This window comes from Delphinapterus leucas, chromosome 12 (assembly GCF_059928025.1).
Source record: "Delphinapterus leucas isolate spDelLeu-1000000601 "Yukka" chromosome 12, BTC_Dleu_Yukka2, whole genome shotgun sequence".
Taxonomy (NCBI): domain Eukaryota; kingdom Metazoa; phylum Chordata; class Mammalia; order Artiodactyla; family Monodontidae; genus Delphinapterus; species Delphinapterus leucas.
Genome location: NC_143140.1, coordinates 24,017,851 through 24,039,214, shown reverse-complemented (window position 1 = coordinate 24,039,214; position 21,364 = coordinate 24,017,851). Strand labels below are relative to the sequence as shown.

General features: G+C 42.6%; 1 protein-coding gene and 1 pseudogene across 5 annotated transcripts in view; both read left to right on the top strand.

The window, feature by feature from the left end:
• Positions 1–21,364, top strand: part of UBE3D (ubiquitin protein ligase E3D) — a 159,646-nt gene that overhangs the window by 101,414 nt on the left and 36,868 nt on the right. For 3 of the 5 annotated variants that reach the window (XM_030763029.2, XM_022590306.3, XM_022590307.2), the window contains one exon: positions 716–2,559. The exons of the other annotated variants lie outside the window; for them this stretch is intronic. In XM_030763029.2, coding sequence (XP_030618889.1) covers positions 716–1,096 — 381 coding nt within the window. In that variant the 3' untranslated portion in view covers positions 1,097–2,559. Of the gene's footprint in view, positions 1–715; positions 2,560–21,364 lie in introns of those variants that run through there. 5 annotated transcript variants of the gene reach the window in all.
• LOC111183191 (cytosol aminopeptidase pseudogene) overlaps positions 2,936–21,364 on the top strand; it is a 32,802-nt pseudogene continuing 14,373 nt past the window's right edge.

Below are 21,364 nucleotides of genomic sequence, written 5' to 3'. Positions count from 1 at the left end.
TCATTACTCGATGATCAGCTTGAATGTCCTAGATTCAAGGACCAGAGAGAACACCTTCCCACTTTGTAGGAGAGGAAACTGAGACCCAGAGAGATGGAGTCAGTTGGCCAGGGAGTAGCCAGCATGTTAGAGACAGAGCTGGACTCGCCAGGCTTACGCTGGGTAGCAGCTTCTGCTACCCAAATTCAGTGCTCGCTGAAGCCCCAGGAGGTGGACGGGGTGTGAGTGGTCATATCTGCCTTGGAATGTCCACAACACCCCCTTATTATGTGATTATTGTAATTATTTGTCTACTGCCCTGAACTGGAACTGATTTAAAATTCTGTGTATCAATCCATATTTCTTCTAAGTTTTGCTCTTTGGATTGAACATTGAATAACACAAAAGTTCACCCACAAACTTTTATGGGAGATGCGAGAAACTTAACAGTGGGGGAGCGAGGCTGGAAGACAATAATTTTTTATTTCACTCCCTTCTGCACTGTTGGAAGTTTTTATATAATGGATGAGTGAAGAGCAAAAGAGATGACTCGAACTTGGAGGATTTTACAGCCTATTGGGGGAGATAGAACTGTCATCCATGGGTGATATAAATCTAGAATCATTTTATTACAAGGTAGCCTCCACGCAAGTCTTAAAGAGATTAAAGGTAAAAGAGTAATCTAGGTCGGGCGTGGGGGATTTGAGAGGAGGACCAATCTGTATTTCTTCTCCAGGAGACGGAGGAAAACCAGCTCCTTCAAGGCGCTCACCTGGAGCACACGTACACACACAGGCACGAAAGCCTGGCCCGCCCTGCGTGCCATCCGTGTTCGCTCCCGGCACCTGTCATCACAGGGGCTCTCACCATCAGGATAATTGCTGACTGTCCCTCTCTATTAGTGACTGTGCTTCTGCTTTCAGTGCATTTGCTGAACATGATTGCCAGGGGCACACACACTTTTCCCAGTTTCAAAGGTACAGAGAAACTGGGCGTGGGTTCACAAACAATGTCTGCTAAAGAGATCTTGTCCCTGCCGTTACCCCTGGAAAGATGCATTCTTATCAAGAACACACCAGGAATTGATTTCCCCACGCAGGTGTTCACTCCAAGATAAAGGATCAGTGAACAGGGGAGGATGTCTGTCAGGATTAGAAAGAGATGCTCTGCTTTTTCACCTTCGGAACACCTACCACATCAGTTATTACAATGGCAAGGAACTGGGCTGCTAATGTTGCCCGTGTTGGGGATTTATTTCTTCAAGTGGAAACTCACTTTAGTGCGTGTTTTTTTTGTTCTGTTTTTTTTTTTACAAAAAGCTGTGCTGGGGCTTCCCTGGTGGCGCAGTGGCTGAGAGTCCGCCTGCCGATGCAGGGGACACGGGTTCGTGCCCCGGTCCGGGAGGATCCCATGTGCTGCGGAGCGGCTGGGCCCATGAGCCGTGGCCGCTGAGCCTGCGCGTCCGGAGCCTGTGCTCCGCAACGGGAGAGGCCGCAACAGTGAGAGGCCCGTGTACCGAAAAAAAGAAAAAAAAAAAAAAAAACAAACAAACCATAGAGATAAAAGAGCTGTGTTGGCAAGAGCTGTAATATAGTAGAATGACACTTGTTAAAGATACCATCTTTACATTTCCAGTTCTCTAACTTTGCAGGGCGAGTCAGTTACTGTGAGCTGCTTTTTCTGTAAAAATGTTATTTTAGGTTTCTGAGGCTTCAGACAGCACTACTGCCTGAGCTCTTATCACTGCCAAATCCCAGAAGGAAGGGTTTAATCTTATTAGTTAGAGCCATTAATGTATATGAAATTCTAACTTCTTAAATTATAGTGCAACATTTCTCCCAGGCTCACAGGGATATCGTTGGGTGGTTTTGTTATACTTTTCACTTCCGCTCTGGTCCAGTCCCTTAATATCCCTGGTGTGATTCTGAGCAAACAATGTAGGATTTGGTTGAGAATCACATACCATAGTTGTTGCAGCCCCAAGAAGGATGGACTTACCACGTCACTCCCCGCTTACGGTCCTTCTGTGACTTTCTATTGCAGTGAGAACAAAATCCAGACTCCTTATCCGGACCCACAAAGCCCAGCAGTATCTGTCCCTACCTCCCTCTCTGGCCTAATCCCCTGCTCGCTCTGTCTCACCCACTCTGTTCCAGACACACTGGCCTTACTTCCTGCTCCCTCTCGTGGGCTGGTCCTGGCCGCAGGGTCTGTGCACTGCCTGTTCTCTGCTTCCAGGAGAATACTCTGGACCAGAGCTTTGCGTGGCTGGGTCCTCTTGTCTTTCAGGTCTCAGCTCAGGTGTCCGTTCCCCTAAGAAGCCTAACCTCACCCCCACCCCCTGTCCCTTACTAAATTCCCCGCTCCCTGTCACCATTATTCTATAATCTCGTTTTATTTTCTTCATGGCTCTTTTCACTATTTACAGTGCTTTTTCTTTTTTTTTTTTTGTTTGTCTTTTTTCCTGTACAAAAATGTGTGTTGAATGAGAACAGGGAGAATGTCTATTTTTGCTCAGTGTTGCATCAACAGAACTTAGGACAGTGCTCGGCTGTAGAAAGCATTTAATAAATATTGGCTGGCTGGAGATGGGTGGACGGACGCACCAGTAAAATGCAAACTGGCATGGCCATTTGACATTCTAGAGAATTCCAAAGGACTGAGCTAGGGAGAAGCAGAGGCATGGACAGTACACCCTCAGGGGCAGAAGCAGCACCTTTTTCCTGCCGGGACAGAGTGGACTCCAAGGGTAAGGTCCAGGTTTGAGATATGTCAATAAGACTGAGCATAGATGGGGGTCTGAAATGACAGCCTGGAGCTCTGTACAAATGAGAAAGCCTCGAAGAAGGGGTCGGCCTTGGAAGGAGCTGGCGAGATCCAGGATAAGCAGAATGACCAGTAGACAGGTCCAGGCTCCCTCTGAGCCCTGGAGACCACAGGAGGGGAAACCGGAGTGATGCTTTGGTGCCAGAAACTGAGGCAGAGGGGACTGGGGGTGTCGACGGCTCCTTTGGAGGGGGCAGGCGGCGCTGCTGCCACTGTAAGTGCTGCCAGTTTGATTCCCCTCTGAGAGCTTCAGAGCTCTGGGGGGAGGTGGCAGAAGGCAGTTTCCATAGCCATCTTGGTGAGCAGCATCCAGCTTTTTAACCCGAAGTCCTGCAATGGCAGCTTTAAATCTGAACAAGGTCTCTGGAAGGTAGAACCTTAGAGCACCCAGGTTGGATCCAGGACTGGGTCAGGGCCGCTGGGTTTAATGGTTCTATGCCTCTTTCTTAGACTCTTGTAGCTGGAAGGATCAACTAGTCTAATGACCTTACTTTTATAAATAAGGAGCAGAGGCAGGAAGGGTAAGTTGTTATCGGAGACTGAAACTCTGATTCCTACGTTAGGCTTTTTGGGCTACACCTGATTTTCCCTGTTCCGTGGGACACAGGTTGCTTAGCATATAAATAGGTGTCACTCATAAAAAACCACGAGATATTTAATCATCAGATAATAATAATGCAAATTAAAATAGCTAATATTTATTCAGTGCTTTCTGTATTCCAGGCCCTGTTCTCAACGATTTGTACTTATTCGTTCATTTCACTTTTATGAGAAACACCATGAGGAAGGTATATTATCAATATTATTCCCATTCCACAGGTACAGAAACTGAGCCAGGGAGATTAGCTTGCCCACACTCACACAGCTAGTGAGTGGAGGAACAGAAGGTTCAAAGCCTGGCTCTAGACCGCACCTCCACCCCCATTCTTAACCACCAGATAATGTTGCCTATTAAAAGAAGTTTGGTTAAACAAAGTTAGATCTTTTTTTTTTTAGCTGCAAGACTTTTCAGGGCCTTTCAAGCGTATACAGGGGCAGTGTGACCCTCCTAGTTGAAGAATGTAGTAAATGCTTTTAAAATTTGATATCAGGAAGACTTTTTCTCGGGGCGTTTTATGGGATTAGTGCTCTCAGCACAGATGGGGAGACAGTGTCCTGTCCGATCTTGAAAGATTTGGATGACCGTGACCGAGGCAGAGCGCTCACCTTCTCAGTCTTTGTGTCAGCCTTGTTTATCTCCCAGAGAAGTAGTGCTGCAGTCTTAGTGGATTGTCACAAGGATAGCATCTCTCCCTTTAGTGACTAGGGGGTTCTTCTCCTGGTCTGGGCCACCTTGGTCCGAAGGTACAACAGGAACAAGCTGTGCCTGCGGCCCCTTGTGGTACATACTGACCCTGCCTGGAGGCCCAGCAGGCCCTTGGCTGAGCGTTGCTTTCCCGGTCTGCACCTACTGCCCCTTCCGTTTCGCTCGGGCCTCATCCAGTCTAAACACAGCGTCGCTAGGTAGTCATGTGGCAAGGGCTCCCATTAATAGATGGGGCTGTCTGGCTCAACTCCGTCTCTCTCCTAACCGATGGCTGGACTCCCACCGAGAACTCCCAAGGGGAGTCTGCCTTGGGAGCTTACACTCAACTGAGAGATTAGGAATGTTCTAAGGCCTTGAGCTCCGAGTTCAGGAAGCCCCTTTTGTTCATTCGCATACCTTACCTCTAACTCCAAGCTCTGCCCACTGCGCCCGGCCATCCAAACTGTGTGGATGGGATTTTTCAGGCCAGAGAGCCCCAGAACTGAGGCTTCTTTTTCTTACCCAGGTAAGTTGCTACATCCTACAGTAATTTAAATGTTTTCACAGACATTATCCTTTTTAAAATCCTCACAACAACCCTCATGTTAAAAGGGGCATGGAATTCTGTGGTGGTCCAATTGTTAAGACTCCATGCTTCCAATGCAGGGGCACAGGTTCAATCCCTGGTTGGGGAACTAAGATCCCGCATGCTGCGCGGCGTGGCCAAAAAAAAAAGATCGTTTTAAAAAAACAATAATAATAATAATAAAGGGGTAGAACGTAAGTAATGTAGGCAAGATCACGTCACTACCAAAACACAAGGCTGTGTTTCAAACCTGGGTCTTCTGGTTCTGAGTCTATTACGTATTCCATCTCATGGCAGTTACATCAAAGAAAGTACAAATGGTCCTGTCATTGCCCTGGGCCTTGCGCATCTTAGTTTTACCACATGGCAGCAACAGTATCTCTTCTATTAATACCATCCTTTAGAGAACCACAGCCTTCAGCTAAGGGGCAATATGAGCGGTATGGATCCTGGCAAATACGTTGAACTTCATCAGGCTATCGTTTTATGTGTATGCTGTGTGGCTGTATAGCGCAGTGAACATATGTAGCAGAGAAGAAACAAAAGAGCTTCATAGAGCTTATCTCTTTCCACCTGACAGGCTTAGTCAGGGAAGCTTCTTCAGCTCTTGATGGATTTGAAGTCATAGACTGTTCCCCGGGGGAAGGGGAAGCTGATGAAGCGCCTTGACTAAGGGTCGCGTATACTTTTCCAGAGCAGGAAATTCTCAGTGATGTTACTTGTGTGTAGTTTGATTTTTTTTAATAGATCTTTATTGGAGTATAATTGCTTCACAATACTGTTGCACAACAGAGCGAGTCAGCCATATGCACACACATGTCCCCATATCTCCTCCCTCTTGAGCCTCCCTCCCACTCTCCCTATCCCACCCCTCTAGGTCATCGCAAAGCTGATCACCCTGTGCTATGCGGCTGCTTCCCACCAGCCAACTATTTTACATTCGGTAGTGTATACATGTCGATGCTACTCTCACTCCGCCCCAGCTTCACCCTCCCACCCCACATCCTCAAGTGCATTTTCTATGTCTGTCTCTTTATTCCTGCCCTGCAACTAGGTTCATCAGTACCATTTTTTTTTTTTTTAGATTCCATATATATGTGTTAGCATACAGTATTTGTTTTTCTTTCTGACTTACTTCACTCTGTACAACAGACTCTAGGTCCTGTTGTAAATAGTGCTGCAGTGAACATTGTGGTGCATGACTCTTTTTGAATTATGGTTTTCTCAGGGTATCTGCCCAGTAGTGGGATTGCTGGACCATATGGTAGTTCTATTTTTAGTTTTTTAAGGAACCTCCAAACTGTCCTCCATAGTGGCTGTATCAATTTACATTCCCACCAACAGTGCAGGAGGGTTCCCTTTTCTCCACACCCTCTCCAGCATTTATTGTTTGTAGATTTTTTGATGATGGCCATTCTGACTGGTGTGAGGTGATATCCAATTGTAGTTTTGATTTGCATTTCTCTAATAATTAGTGATGTTGAGCATCTTTTCATGTGCCTCTTGGCCATCTGTATGCCTTCCCTGGTGAAATGTCTAGTTAGGTCTTCCACCCATTTTTTAACTGGATTGTTTGTCTTTTTGATATTGAGCTCCATGAGCTGTTTGTGTATTTTGGAGATGAATCCTTTGTTGTTTCACTTGCAAATATTTTCTCCCATTCTGAGGGCTGTCTTTTTTATGGTTTCCTTTGCTGTGCAAAAGCTTTTAAGTTTAATTAAGTCCCATTTGTTTATTTTTGTTTTTATTTCTGTTACTCTAGGAGGTGGATCAAAAAAGGTCTTGCTGTGGTTTATGTCAGAGTGTTCTTCCTGTGTTTTCCTCTAAGAGTTTTAAGGTGTCTGATCTTACATTTAAGTCTTTAATCCATTTGGAGTTTATTTTTGTGTATGGTGTTAAGGAGTGTTCTAATTTCATTCTTTTACATGTAGCTGTCCAGTTTTCCCAGCACCACTTATTGAAGAGGCTGTCTTTTCTCCATTGTATGTTCTTGCCTCCTTTGTTGTAAATTAGGTGACCATATGTGCATGAGTTTATCTCTGGGCTTTCTATCCTGTACCGTTGGTCTATATTTATGTTTTTGTGCAAAATACTAGCAAACAGAATCCAACAGCACATTAAAAGGATCATACACCATGATCAAGTGGGATTTATCCCAGGGATGCAAGGATTCTTCAATATACACAAATCGATCAGTGTGATACACCATATTAACAAATTGAAGGAGAAAAACCATATGATCATCTCAATAGATGCAGAAAAAGCTTTTGACAAAATTCAACACCCATTTATGATAAAAACTCTCCAGAAAATGGGCATAGGGGGAACCTACCTCAACATAATAAGGCCATATACGACAAACCCACAGCAAACATCATTCTCAATGGTGAAAAACTGAAAGCATTTCCACTAAGATCAGGAACAAAACAAGGATGTCCACTCTCGCCACTCTTGTTCAACATAGTTTTAGAAGTCCTAGCCACAGCAATCAGAGAAGAAAAAGCAATAAAAGGAATACAAATTGGAAAAGAAGAAGTAAAACTGTCATTGCCGATGACATGATACTATACATAGAAAATCCTAAAGGTACCACCAGAAAACTACTAGAACTAATCAGTGAATTTGGTAAGGTTGCAGGATACAAAATTAATGCACAGAAATCTCTGGCATTCCTATACACTGACAACGAAAATTCAGAAAGAGAAATTAAGGAAATACTCCCATTTACCATTGCAACAAAAAGAATAAAATACCTAGGAGTAAACCTACCTAAGAAGGCAAAAGACTTGTACTCAGAAAACTATAAAACACTGATGAAAGAAATCAAAGATGATATAAACAGGTGGAGAAATATACCATATTTTTGGATTGGAAGAATCAATACTGTGAAAGTGACAGTACTACCCAAAGCAATCTACAGATTCAGCGCAACTCCTGTCAAACTACCAATGGCATTCTTCACAGAATTAGAACAAAAATTTTCACAATTCGTGTGCAGTTTGATTTTAACTTTAAGAAACGCACTGATATCCAGTGCCAACATTTCCATGACGTGAAAACCATATACGGTGACCCTCGAACAACATGGGTTCGAACTGCACGATTCCACTTATACATGGTATTTTTCAATGGTGAATATCACTGTACTGCGTGGTCTGTGGTTGGTCGAATGTGCCATTGGAAAGGAACCGTGGATGCAGAGGGCCAGCTATGAGTTACACACAGATTAACCTCCACGTTGTTCAAGGGTCAGCTGTATTCAACTTCTCAATTGTTCAGAAATTAATAATTTTACAGATAATTCTCCCATCCAGCTACTTTTTCACTACCTGTTTTAATATCTGTATCCGAAGAGGAGAAGAAAACAACACATAAAAATTTGGTTCAGTCATTTGGCCATTAGTTGGCATCTTAGGTGATGAAAGGCTTTGATTGTATGGAAGTTTGAAGTTGTGGTTCCAACTTAAGAATTTTTTTATAGGTATATGCAGTCTATATAGTGCTCCAAGAAATGGGTAGGCAGGGGCCCAGGAACTTTGCAGACGAGGAGTAACAAAGGGGCTTCAGAAAGGGAAAGTGAGGATTCTGTCTGTACACCAGTTTTTTCCTGTCTGCTTTCAGATGTTACACTACATAAACGGTTGTCTATCATATGCCATGCTCATGTCTAGGTAAATTATAGCTTTTAATATCTTTTAAGGTGACGTTTTATTAAATGATTATAAAAAGATAATCACCTTGATGATAAAAGATTGGGAAATACAGAAAAATGTAAAGGGAGTGAAAATCACTGGGAGTCACCAGGATTGACATTTTAGAGTAATTCTTGTTAGTGCCTCTCGTTCTATATATGCACATATACGCACACACACAGAAATATATTTTGGTATAAAGTTGGCCCCGTTGGAGATGCTGGGACTCAATTACTGGCTGTATTCTGCCTTTTCCTCTGTTTCGTCACTGGCATGAAGACAGTCAGCCTTCCTGGAGACTGTCAGAGGAGGGCTTTATAAACCGGGGTCCTGTTATCAGGTGGGAATAGAGGGGAGGGAGGCTGCGAGCCACTCCAGATGTCCAAGGGTTGCTGCAGATGGAATTAGGAGGCGGGCAGACCCGCATCAAGATGGGCAGGCGCTGGCTAGATAGAAATTGTCCTGATCTGCACGCACCGTCCAGAGATTCGAGAGCATGCAGCGCTGGTGCCCTCAGGTCCCAAGGCACGTAGGCCTTCTTTCTTTCCTTCTATAACGCCTTCGTCCTCAGTGGGCAGAGATAATCCGGGGTTGAGTGCCGCTCGTTATATTTAGGGACTCCAGTCTCGAAGGTGGTGATTACTGCTCTGGCTATTTTCAGTCTCTCTCCTTAAAACAGATTTCTGAGAACTGCCTCAACAATTTGGGTGTGAAAAGGATGTTGCCCTAACCTTCCTTTCTGCCCCGTGGGGCGTTCTGTGGTTTGGGGAAATAAGCAGGTATCCTTAGATTCATACAGGTCTCTAGTCTGAATTCTCTATCCTCTGTCTCTTCTCGTATTGGACTCTGCTGTTTGGCCACATTCTAGAGAATACACGGAGGGGCCTGGGAGGAGCCTGGAGGTTTCCCAGAGGGTCAGCGAGCCCAGAAGTCTTCTCGCTGTACACTGCTTCTTTCAGGAGGCTGCTCCCCTGTCCCAGATTCCCCGCCACATGCGCTGCTCCTCAGAAATTTCTATCCTTTCCAAGGAGTTGGGCTTGTAGGCAAAGCGGGACAGTTCCCAGGCCTTCCATGGCCTTTACTCTGAGGGGCTACCACTTGGTGGGGAGCCTGGTAGGGCTGGGGCGCCCTGGCTTCGGCCTTATTGAGAGAAGTAGGAACGAGGCATAGCCCAGAAAGTCAATCATTCTGTCTCTTGTTTTGTTTGCTTGTTTTTAATAAGGTAACCTTTTCCCCCTGACTGTGAAGGGAAAATACATGCTCATGACAGAAAAATCTGATATGTTTTTCATTAGCAAAGCAATACTCATTTGCACTTTAAGCCTAAAAGTATAGAATCTTCAAATCAAACAGGTTCAGTCCTTCACAGCCTGGTGGCAAGAGCAGGCCTGGGGCAGGGCCTGGGGAGCCTCTGTGATTGGAGGGCACTCACTGTCTCTGTGCCTCAGACTCAGTAACTCTGAAGTGGGCGAGGGGAGGCCTGGAGGACAGATGGGTTTGGCTGATTCTGCAATGCTGGGAGTATGGATGGTTCTGGCTCTTGTATGTCAGCGTCCATAGGAAACTTGTTCAAAATTCAGATTTCTGAGTGAGAGCCCCAGAGATTCTGCTTCAGTAACTCCGGAGGAGAGCCCACGGATCTGTGTTATAGCAAACACCCCTAAAAAAATAAATTAATTTTTGGAAAACAAAAAATACCCCAAAAAAACAAAACACCCAAAGCGTTTCTGAAAAAGGTTTTTGAGAACCAAGGTAAGAAACACTTCAGTGAAAATGGAATATATTCCCACTGAAGTGAGAAATGTAAAGGAAGAAAATCTTTCAGTTATGATGAATACTTAGTCATTAGCTCAAGTAGCTTATTTTCCTCTTTGCTTCACTTTTTCTTATTAATCTGCACATTACACAGTCCCTAACAGATGAAGTCAACTGAATTGTTGTCATGCAGTTTGTTTGTTTGTTTGTTTGTTTGCGGTACGCGGGCCTCTCACTGCTGTGGCCTCTCCCGTTGCGGAGCACAGGCTCCGGACGCTCAGGCTCAGCGGCCACGGCTCACGGGCCCAGCCGCTCCATGGCATGTGGGATCCTCCCGGACCGGGGCGCGTACCCGCGCCCCCTGCATCAGCAGGCAGACTCTCAACCACTGCGCACAAGGGAAGCCCGCGGTTTGTATTTTTTCTTTTGCTGTCTTTTTTTTTTTTCTTCTACCATGATTTCTCCCTTTCACACTCAGATGCTTGGTAGAATCCGGAGGTCATTTATCTCTGTAACTCATCTTTGTGCCATTCAGCATGAACTTAGCATCCTCTCTCCCCCAGGGCCGTGCAGCCCTTGTAACCTCTCCTTCTCACAGCAAGGCTGGTGTCCTAGGACAGTCACTCACCCTGATGTAGGACACTCAAGCTCTAGTCTCAGATCTGCCACCACCTGGATTTTGTGACCCCCAGCTAGCCAGGTAACCTCTGTGGGTCCCAGTTTCTTTGTCTGTGCAATGAGGGCATTGGGTTAAAATCTAAAGTTCCTTTGAAAGTAGATGCACACAGAGTCATTTTGTCTGTTCCCTGTTTGTTCCTAATCTATTCACTCAGACTGAATAATATAACGCTATTCCTTAAGGGGACTAAGTCCTTATTTCTTTTGAACATCTTGAAAGTGTTTAACTGAAGGAAAGCATAGATAAAGCCACATAATGTAGGGTTTTTGTTTTTGTTTTTGTTTTTGTTTTGCTCTCCAAGAGAATTGTGTCTCTGTCACAGCATCTTCCTACCAGCCACAAAGAAAGGTCAGGAATGATGGGCTTAGGGTGCTGTCCGGCCCTCGGCTCTTCCTGCCTGCGAGACCCGGCTCACTCTTTCCTACGGAGGCAGGTGAGGGGAAAACACTGTCAGGTAGGCTGTGTGCCAGAGAAGAGCAAGAGGAGAAACCTTTAATGTTCTCTGCACAGCCTTTGATTTCTCTGCCTCTCTCTTCTTCTCTCCCCTCCCTCAGGCTTCTTTTGCGGTACGCGGGCCTCTCACTGTTGTGGCCTCTCCTGCTGCGGAGCACAGGCTCCGGACACGCAGGCTCAGTGGCCACGGCTCACAGGCCCAGCCACTCCGCGGCATGTGGGATCTTCCCGGACCGGGGCACGAACCCGTGTCCCCTGCATCGGCAGGCGGACTCTCAACCACTGCGCCACCAGGGAAGCCCCTCAGGACATTTTATAACTGGAAATTTGTGCCTTGTGACCCCTTCACCCATTTTGCCCCCCCCATGCCCCTCCCATTCCCTGCCTCTGGCAATTATCAATCTGTTCTCTTTAGATGATACCAAGTTTTAAAAATCTTTCTGAGGCTATTAAATATACCCGCTTTTAAGTCCTTTTCGTTTGTTCTGTTCTTTTAATTTTGTCTGGAGTCGCCTACCATTCTAGTTGTGCATTTTGTGGCCTAATTCAGGGTTCCGTTTCTTCGTGTGTTTTAGAATGTTGGTTTGCAAGCTCACGTTGTTTAAGTTCTCACCTTGTGTAAGTTTCTCCCCTTAGTGTTCCCCGGGCTTGCCCCACCTCCCTGGTAGTTTTGTAGCTACTTCAATCTGCCTCGTCCAGAACCGAGTCCAGAATGGCGGGGGGTGGGGGGGGATTCTGTGCTGCTCTTGGGCTTCCTGCAGACTTACCCCCTAAACCAACAGGCAGGCTGGCCTCTCGCCATTGCTGTAGCTGTGGACTCCGTGTGAGTCGTAACCTCCAGCAGGTGTCAGTAGCGACTTTCTTGGGTCTCCTTTCGTGGCTATTACTCCGCCCTGGAGCCTGACTTTGACTTCAGCCCCATCAGATCCCTGGCTTCAGCTCTGACTCCCTGCTTTGTTCTTCTGGTCCAAGGAGATGCTTAGCTCGTTGAGTGTAGCTATGGTTTGGAAGTTTCTCACTTTATATTTTGACCGCCATTGCCATATATTTGAAGAATTCAAGGCAAGGACTTTTAGTGTCGTCTCTGGCTCTCTGTGATTTAACCTTGGTTTTTACATCAACAGAAGGAGAATAACAACTACTCTTCCTATGTGAAAGCACTTTGTAAGTCATATAGGCAAGGTGTGGCCATTTTTATAATTAAGTACTCAGTATCACATTTTACCACTACTCTACATCTTTGGAGTCAAATTTTTCTTGGGGTGGGTGAGTGGCATGGTGAGGGAATGAAATATCCCCACATTTTTAGTTTTCTACTAAAAGTTGTCAGCAGTTCAGGTCACAAATTACAGAGTGGTTTCTTTAGGCAAATGGATTGTGGTGTTGTTTTTACTTTTAGACTTGTGCGAAATGGAAAGGAAATTGTGCTTAATGACAGTAGAACTAGCACAACCATTCACTGGATTTTTCATTTTTTCCTCAACTTTATTGTTTCTTTTTTAACCCAGTCATGGTGTCCAAAACACAGCTTGCTATCTGATATTTAGATGCTTTAAAAAAATCCACTTAGGGCTTCCCCACTGGCGCAGTGGTTGAGAGTCCGCCTGCCGATGCAGGGGACACGGGTTTGTGCCCCGGTCCGGGAAGATCCCACATGCCGTGGAGCGGCTGGGCCCGTGAGCCATGGCCGCTGAGCCTGTGCGTCCGGAGCCTGTGCTCTGCAACGGGAGAGGCCACAACGGTGAGAGGCCCGCGTACCGCAAAAAAAAAAAAAAAAAAAAAAAATCCATTTAAACTAAACCTGCTCTGGGTATTTTAAGAGTTTATTAAATTTCTTCTTTCAGTTGATTACTTTTATCTCATCATGCAGAAGGCTTGGAGAGTCTCACTGTGAAGATGATGCTTTTTATCAGTTTTATAAACCATTTTGTTTAGGTCCTTCCCTCCCCGACAAAAAAACCCTCAAAACTGTGCATTATCAGGTGTCAAGAACCAGCCAGAGAGGCCCCAGCCTAAGTTTGACTCTGGATACAAAAATTAAAGGTTTCCTCTTCTCCTGCTGCCCCAGTCTTGGCAACAGTCAGCTAGAGCCCTGCTTTTCTCCTTTAACTGGCCATTTCTTTGTGTTTTTTTTTTGTTTTTTTTTTTTTGCGGTACGCGGGTCTCTCACCGCTGTGGCCTCTCTCGTTGCGGAGCACAGGCTCCGGACGCGCAGGCTCAGCGGCCATGGCTCACGGGCCCAGCCGCTCCACGGCACGTGGGATCTTCCCGGACCGGGGCACAAACCTGTGTCCCCTGCATCGGCAGGCGGACTCTCAACCACTGCGCCACCAGGGAAGCCTCTAACTGGCCATTTTTTAAATTGCCTATCTTGTCTCCCTCTCTTTCTCCATTCTCTGATCACCCGAGGTTAAAAATGCTCCCTGCACGTTTCTACATCGCAGAAAACAACGGCAGCCACGTAGTAATCAGTCTCCCAAAGTGAAAACATTAAACAGCTTCCCAACTGTGAAAATTCTACACAGAACCACACCTTTAGCATTATTCTGGAGACAGAGAGTGCCAGAACTGCAAAGTGACTGTGAGTAAATAGAAAAAAAAATCAACAGGTTCCAGCACTCAATTCCGTATACTTCTGCCCCATCTCCACTCTGCCACAAGGCTTTTGGTGAGCAAAAGCAGACTTAAAAAAAACTGCAGAGAAGGCAGGAGAGACTAGCAAAGGTACCTAAGAGCTATTTGGAATGGCCACTAGAAAGATAAATCCAGCCTAAAGTTTAAAATGCTAGAAAAGTGTCCAAGCAGATCAGAGCACGGAGATTAGGTAGGGGATTTTTAAAGTGCATGTGATTTAAAGGGCCAGATGCAATACAGGACCAGGTACACCATTTAAAGACATACAGGATTTAAAGGGGCAAGCATGATTTTAAAAGGTAGGCATCACTTAATAGAGCAGTCTTCCAGAAGTATAACTTCTGGAAGAGAAAAAAAGGCAAAATAAAATAAGTACTTTTTAGAAATTAGAGGATGAAGGAGAAAAGGGAAATTTAGGGTTCTCTAAGATAAAAGAGAATCACACAGAGGATTGATACCTCTTTCCTACCACCGAAACACTCTGACAGAAAACCCCACTAAAGCTTTGGGACTTTACTAGGCTGACAGAAAAGGGCACCTGTTAAAATGGGAATTTATAAAGCTTTCAGTATCATAAAAATGAACAAAAGGAAAGTAAATTCAGTAGAGAAGCTTTACAGAAAATCAGAAAATGGGGACTTCCCTGGTGGTGCAGTGGTTAAGAATCCACCTGCCAGTGCATGGGACACAGGTTCGAGCCCTGGTCTGGGAAGATCCCACATGCTGTGGAGCAACTAAGCACGTGCACCACAACTACTGAGCCTGCACTCTAGAGCCCATGAGCCACAACTACTGAGCCTGTGCTCTGTGCCACAGCTACTGAAGCCCACGCACCTAAAGCCTGTGCTCTGCAACAAGAGAAGCCACCGCAATGAGAAGCCTGCGCACAGCAACGAAGAGTAGTCCCTGCTTGCCGCAACTAGAGAAAGCCCGCACACAGCAACAAAGACCCAACACAGCCAAAAATAAATAAATTTATTTATTTATTTATTTAAAAAAAAAGAAAAAATCAGAAAATGAAAAATCACAAACATCAATTCAGGAAAATTCTCCCCATAATGCAAAAGAAAATTGTAAGTTCACACTCTAAATAGAGTTAAGAATTCTCAAACAAGCATTTGAGGATATGAAAAGTCACTCTAAGTCAGAAAGGCAAAATGGACAAAACCCAGGATAAATAAAGGATTTAATTGAACTCAGAAAAGAAATGGAAGAAAAAGACAAAATTATTTCAGAAATGAAGAATTAATTAAAAAGTGCCCAAATGAAAATACTCTAATGAAAATTTAATAAGGGGTTTGAAGAAAGATAGGAAAATAACCAAGAAAATGAAAAATGACATAAAGAAGGAAGTTAAAAAGTATCTGAAGGGAGGCAGATTTTTACCTCTACCCTCTTAGGGTTTTTTGGCTGTCCCTGAGGTTTAAAGTAGCATAAAACAGATTATCAGGAGAAAAGCATACAAATTTATATGAATTTTACATGGCACAAGAGCCGTCATAAGGAATGAAGACCCAAAGAAATGGCAAACCTACATGTTTTGATGGTAGGTTGAGCAGAGAGAAACAATTGTGGAAAAGTAACTGAACTATGTAGAAAAGCTAAAGGAAGATAATTATTTTAACAAGGTCTGACGGTATAGAATTCTTTCAGTCTCGATGATAAGAACATTCCTTGATGATAAAAATGTTACTTTTCTTCTGGTTCAGTGAAGACATCTTTCACGTGGGAATTTCATCTCCTGCTTTTAAGAAAAAGAAGGAAAGTCAGAGTGTTTTTTCTTGCATTTGCTGTTTTTCAAGTGCCTTTACCTCACAATAATCTTTATGCCAAAGTGGTATATTTTGGGGTGGTATATTCTGCCATCCTTCAGGTCCAAGAGAAAGTGTTGGGAATGAAAGAGGCAGACAGAGTCATTAAAAAATTTTATGGGGGCTTCTCTGGTGGTGCAGTGGTTGAGAATCTGCCTGCCAATGCAGGGGACACGGGTTCGAGCCCTGGTCTGGGAAGATCCCACATGCCGCAGAGCAACTAGGCCCGTGAGCCACAACTACTGAGCCTGCGCATCTGGAGCCTGTGCTCCGCAACAAGAGAGGCCACGATAGTGAGAGGCCCGTGTACTGCAATGAAGAGTGGCCCCTGCTTGCCACAACTAGAGAAAGCCCTCACACACAAACAAAGACCCAACACAGCCAAAAATAAATAAATAAATAAAAATTTTAAAAATTTATGGTAAAGAGCTAATATATAAAACTATAATTAAAATTTTTTTTCCAGAAATAGAAAAACCTGAATCCACACACCTGTGGAAACTTCCCACAAGTAGAAAAAGACCTGAATCTACACATTGAGAGGGTTCACTGGGCACCTGGGCAAGTTAACCTAGAGCGATCAACTTTGGTACACATCATACTAAAACAGATTTTAGAAAGATTTTCTAAAACCTTGACCCAAAGGTCAAATAACTTATAAAGGCAAAAGAATTAGACTAGCATCAGACTTAAAAATCTACACATCAAAAAAAAAAACCCACCACCACCACCAAAAACTACAGGGACTTCCACGGCGGTCCAGTGGTTAAGACTTGGTACTCCCAATGCGGGGGGCGTGGGTTTGATCTCTGGTCAGGGAACTAGGATCCTACATGTTGCAGCCAAAAGAAAAGAAAAGAAAACAACAACGAAACCACTACAAATCAAAGGAACAGTGGAGCAGCATTTAAAAAAACAAAGAAACACCTCAGTAAAGTGTGAATAAAGCATTTTATATCCAACCAAGCTGTCCTTCAGATGTTAAGGTAATGCTGAAACAGTTTTGACCATACAAAGTTAATCCTGCACTTAACCCCTCTTGAAGAATGTACTAGAGAAAGGTTAGCAAACCATGGACTGCCACTTGTTTTTGTAAATAAAGTTCTGTTGGAACACAGCCACGGACATTTGTTTACATATTATCTGTGGCTGCTTTTGTGCTATATTGGCAGGGTTACAGTACACTGGGGATCATATGGCCCACAAAGCCTCAAGTCTCTACTATTTGGTCTTTTATAGAAAAAGTATGTTGACCCCTATTCTAGAGGATTCCCTGGTAATGGCTGAGAAAAATTCAGCATAGGACTGGCCCTGATCATGACCTTTAAAAATATAAAGATGCACGTATTAGACTAGAACAATGACAGGAATGATGGTAGAAGACTAATGCACAAATGTTACATACTGTGCAAAGTAGAAATAATGTAACTAAAAGGCGGGAGGAGAGGGAGAGGGAAAAATGAAAACAGAAAAAACTCATTGTATAGGCAGTAAGTGGGTGATAAAGAATACTCCTACCAAAAGCAAAACCTGATAATCCAGATGGTGACTAGTTAAATAAAGGATGTTTAAAAAGAATAATTACAGGGCTTCCCTGGTGATGCAGTGGTTAAGAATCCGCCTGCCAATGCAGGGGACACGGGTTTGAGCCCTGGTCCAGGAAGATCCCACATTCTGCGGAGCAACTAAGCCCGTGTGCCACAAATACTGAGCCTGTGCCCTAGAGCCCGCAAGCTGCAACTACTGAGCCTGCAAGCCACAACTACTGAAGCCCGTGCGCCTGGAGCCCGTGCTCCACAACAAAAGAAGCCACCGCAATGAGTAGCCTGCACACCGTAACAAAGAGTAGCCCCCACTCGCCGCAACTAGAGAAAGCCTGTGCGCAGCAACAAAGACCCAATGCAGCCAAAAATAAATAAATTAAATAAATAAAATTTTAAAAAAGAATAATTACAAAGGTAGACACTAGAACAAAAATAAGAAACTTTCCTAAATGTCAGTATACACTTCTTGTGGGGAAAGAAACACAGGGAAATTTTTTTTAATTTATGGTTATAAAATATTATGATAGATTTATGACTAAACACATCAGGTATAACGATAAATGTGAATAGGCTTAATTTACCTATTAGAAGAAAAAGATTTACAATTTGGTTCACAATATAAAACCCAAATATATGTTCTATATCAGAGACCTAGCTAAAATAGATATTCTAAAAATGAAGGATGGACAAAAGTGTACTGTATAAATGGAAAGAAAAAGAAGTGGTAGTGATCCTGATATCAGACAACATAGAATGTAAGCCCCAGAGCATTAAATATGAAAAAGGACACTCTTGAATGCTAAAAGTCACAGTTTTCTAACAAAAACAAAAAAGAGGAAGGCCCTTATACCTGGATATTCATAAATTCTCTTATTAACAACTCCTGAAAGGGACATATATATTGAAATTGCAGAATTTTTTAAATGATGGCATCATGGTCTTTGTGACAGGCCTCTTTCACTTAACATAATGTTTTGAAGCTTCATTCATGTTGTAGCATGTATCAGTGCTTCCTTCCTTTTTATTGCTGAGTAATACTCCATTGTGTGGATATATCACATTTTAATTCACCCATTCGTCAGTTTATGGATATTTTGGTTGCTTCTATTTTTGGGCTATTATGAATAACGCTGTTGTGAACAACGGGGTTGCTATATGGAAAAAGGTAAATTTGATCCATATCTCACACCACACATAAGAATAAACTGCGAATGGATTAGGGATCTAAATGCAACAAATGAAAACTGATGAAGTTGAATAAGGTCTGTAGTTTACTTAGTAAATATTGTACACATATTAATTTCCTGGTTTTGGTAGTTGTCCTGTGGTTATGGAAGATGTTAATATTAGGGGAAGCTGGTTAGGGGCATATGGGAACACTCTGTACTTTTTTTTGCAACTTTTCTCTGAGTCTAAAATTATTTGAAGATAAAAAAGTTTGAAAATAATGAGTGGTGTACTGAAAAATGAAAAAAAGGTATTCTGTGAAAAGTGGGAGGCTAGACTAAGGCTTATCCTTTGAGCCCTAAGAAAGGGAACATCCTGGTACCATGTAGGGAAGAGAGGTGTTAGAGGGAAGCCAGACTGCATCTGAGGGTTTGGGCCAGGAGGTAGCAGGGATACAATTTAAGAAGTCCTCACATACTGACAAAGGCTTAGTTTGCAAAATACACAAACAGCTCATAAAACTCAGTAACAAAAAAACAACCCAATCAAAAAATGGGCAGAAGATCGACATAGACATTTCTCCAAAGAAGACATACAGATGGCCAATAAGCATATGAAAAGATGCTCAACATCGCTAATTATTAGAGAAATGCAAACCAAAACTACTATGAGGTATCACCTCATACTGGTCAGAATGGCCATCATTAAGTAGTCTACAAATAACAAATGCTGGAGAGGGTGTGGAGAAAAGCAAACCCTCATACACTGTTGGTGGGAATGTAAATTGGTGCAGCCACTATGGAGAACAGTATGGAGATTCCTTAAAAAACTAAAAGTAGAACCACCGTATGATCTAGCAACCCCACTCCAGGTCATATATCTGGACAAAACCATAATTCGAAAATATACATGCACCCCAATGTTCATAGCAGCACTATTTACAATAGACAAGATATGGAAGCAACCTAAATGTCCATCGACAGATGAATGGATAATGAATATGTGGTACATATATACAATGGAATATCACTGAGCCATTACAAAGAATGAAATAATGCCATTTGCAGCAACATGGATGGACCTAGCGATTATCATACTAAGTGAAGTAAGTCAGAGAAAGACAAATATCATATAATATCACTTATATGTGGAATCTAAAAAAATTGTACAAATGAATCTATTTACAAAACAGAAACAGAGTCACAGACATAGAAAACAAACTTATGGTTACCAAAGGGGAAAGGGGAGAGGGAGGGATAAATTAGGAGTTTGGGATTAGCAGATACAAACTATTATATATATAAAATAGATAAACAATAGGTCCTACTGTATAGCACAGGGAACTATATTCAATATCATGTAATAAGCTATAATGGAAAAGAATATGAAAAAATATATATATATACACATATATGTATGTAAGGCTGAATCACTTTGCTGTGCACCAGAAACTAACACAACATTGTGAATTAACTGTACTTCCAAAGAAAATAAAATAAAAAAGAAGTCATCACACTGATTATAGTTTACTTTATTACTATAATATGTAAAATAACATGTAAGACTTCAGGTTGAGGTGGAAAGTTTTGATATATACACAATAATTAATTGTTTTTTGAGTGTGGGCATCATTTATTTCAAAGCTTTTAAGCTTGTTGATGGTATAAATGCACACTTTGAGGGTTGGAAGGATGGATAGAAAATACTGAAGAAGTAAATGTTGGTTATCTTCATCTTAAAGACATCCATGACTTAACATTAAGGTTCAAAGTATAGATGGTGGCGTTGAGGAACTGGAATCTTAAGAAAATCAGAAATCTTCTGTTTTTTATTTATAGAAAGCCCTTATCTAGTCCTTGAATTATAAAAGAAGCTTAGCAAAAATGACATTTTCTCTAAAAGCATTGAAGTGACCCTTTCCCCCAAAAAATCTTAGTTTCATGATGCAACAGGCAATTCTAGTAGGTCAGTGTTTATTACATTGGATAGAATTAGGGCCCAGGGTATGCAGGACAAACATGGCTATTGAAAAGCCATGCCTAAGAAGTAAGAAAGTTGTTAAGAAAGCGTTCATTGGCTTGTGGGCTAAATGGATATCTTACCTTTACCCAAAGAAAGATTTATGGCTTTAACCTCTGATTTTTCTCATGAACTCAATCAGCAATCATACTTGGCATGGTCTTATTATTTTGGTTGCCATATTGGTTTTTTAGAATCATGTTTGAAATATTACAGAAGAGTTGATTAAATACAGTGTTTGTAGTCATATATTTAAAGTTGGAATAGATTTAGTGACTCAAGCCTTTGTTATAATAGTGTTTCCACAAGAAAATCAAATTCATATTGCATCACCTAACTTACAGCTTTTTCCCCCCAAGAAGATAATTTACCATATGTACAAAGACTGCTGCTATTTGGATTCCTTTGGATATCTTTATCCAGTATTTTGTCAGAGGGGAAATTGCTTTATGCATGATCTGAAATAATTGAAATAATTGGAAGTATAATGAGAGCCAACATTTAGAAGCTCCCCTGTGCTTCTTTCTGCTCTGCAAAATAAAATTATCACTGAATGCGTTCATGTTTTAAAATTTAAGCAGACTTGGTCAATGAATCTTGTTTTCTAAATGTGCGGAGGTGATTGTATAAGGTGGTTGGTGTCTTTTTAAGCTTCCCCATACATTTGCAAATTTACTGTGATGAAGTGGTAATTTGCAGTATAGAGCTGATTACAGAAATCAGAATGTAGTTGAACTGTATTTTTAAAAATTCAGATTATTTCTTGTTCCTCTGCTTTTTATGATACATGTAACATCATTAATAATGTTTTCAGACGTCCATGAGAGATTTGAAGACTTGTTTTGTTTTTTTGTGGTTGATAGCAATTGGCTTAAAAAGAAAGTCATTCGTACGTGTGGCTCCCAGGATCCAGTTTAGCATCTGACCAAACGTT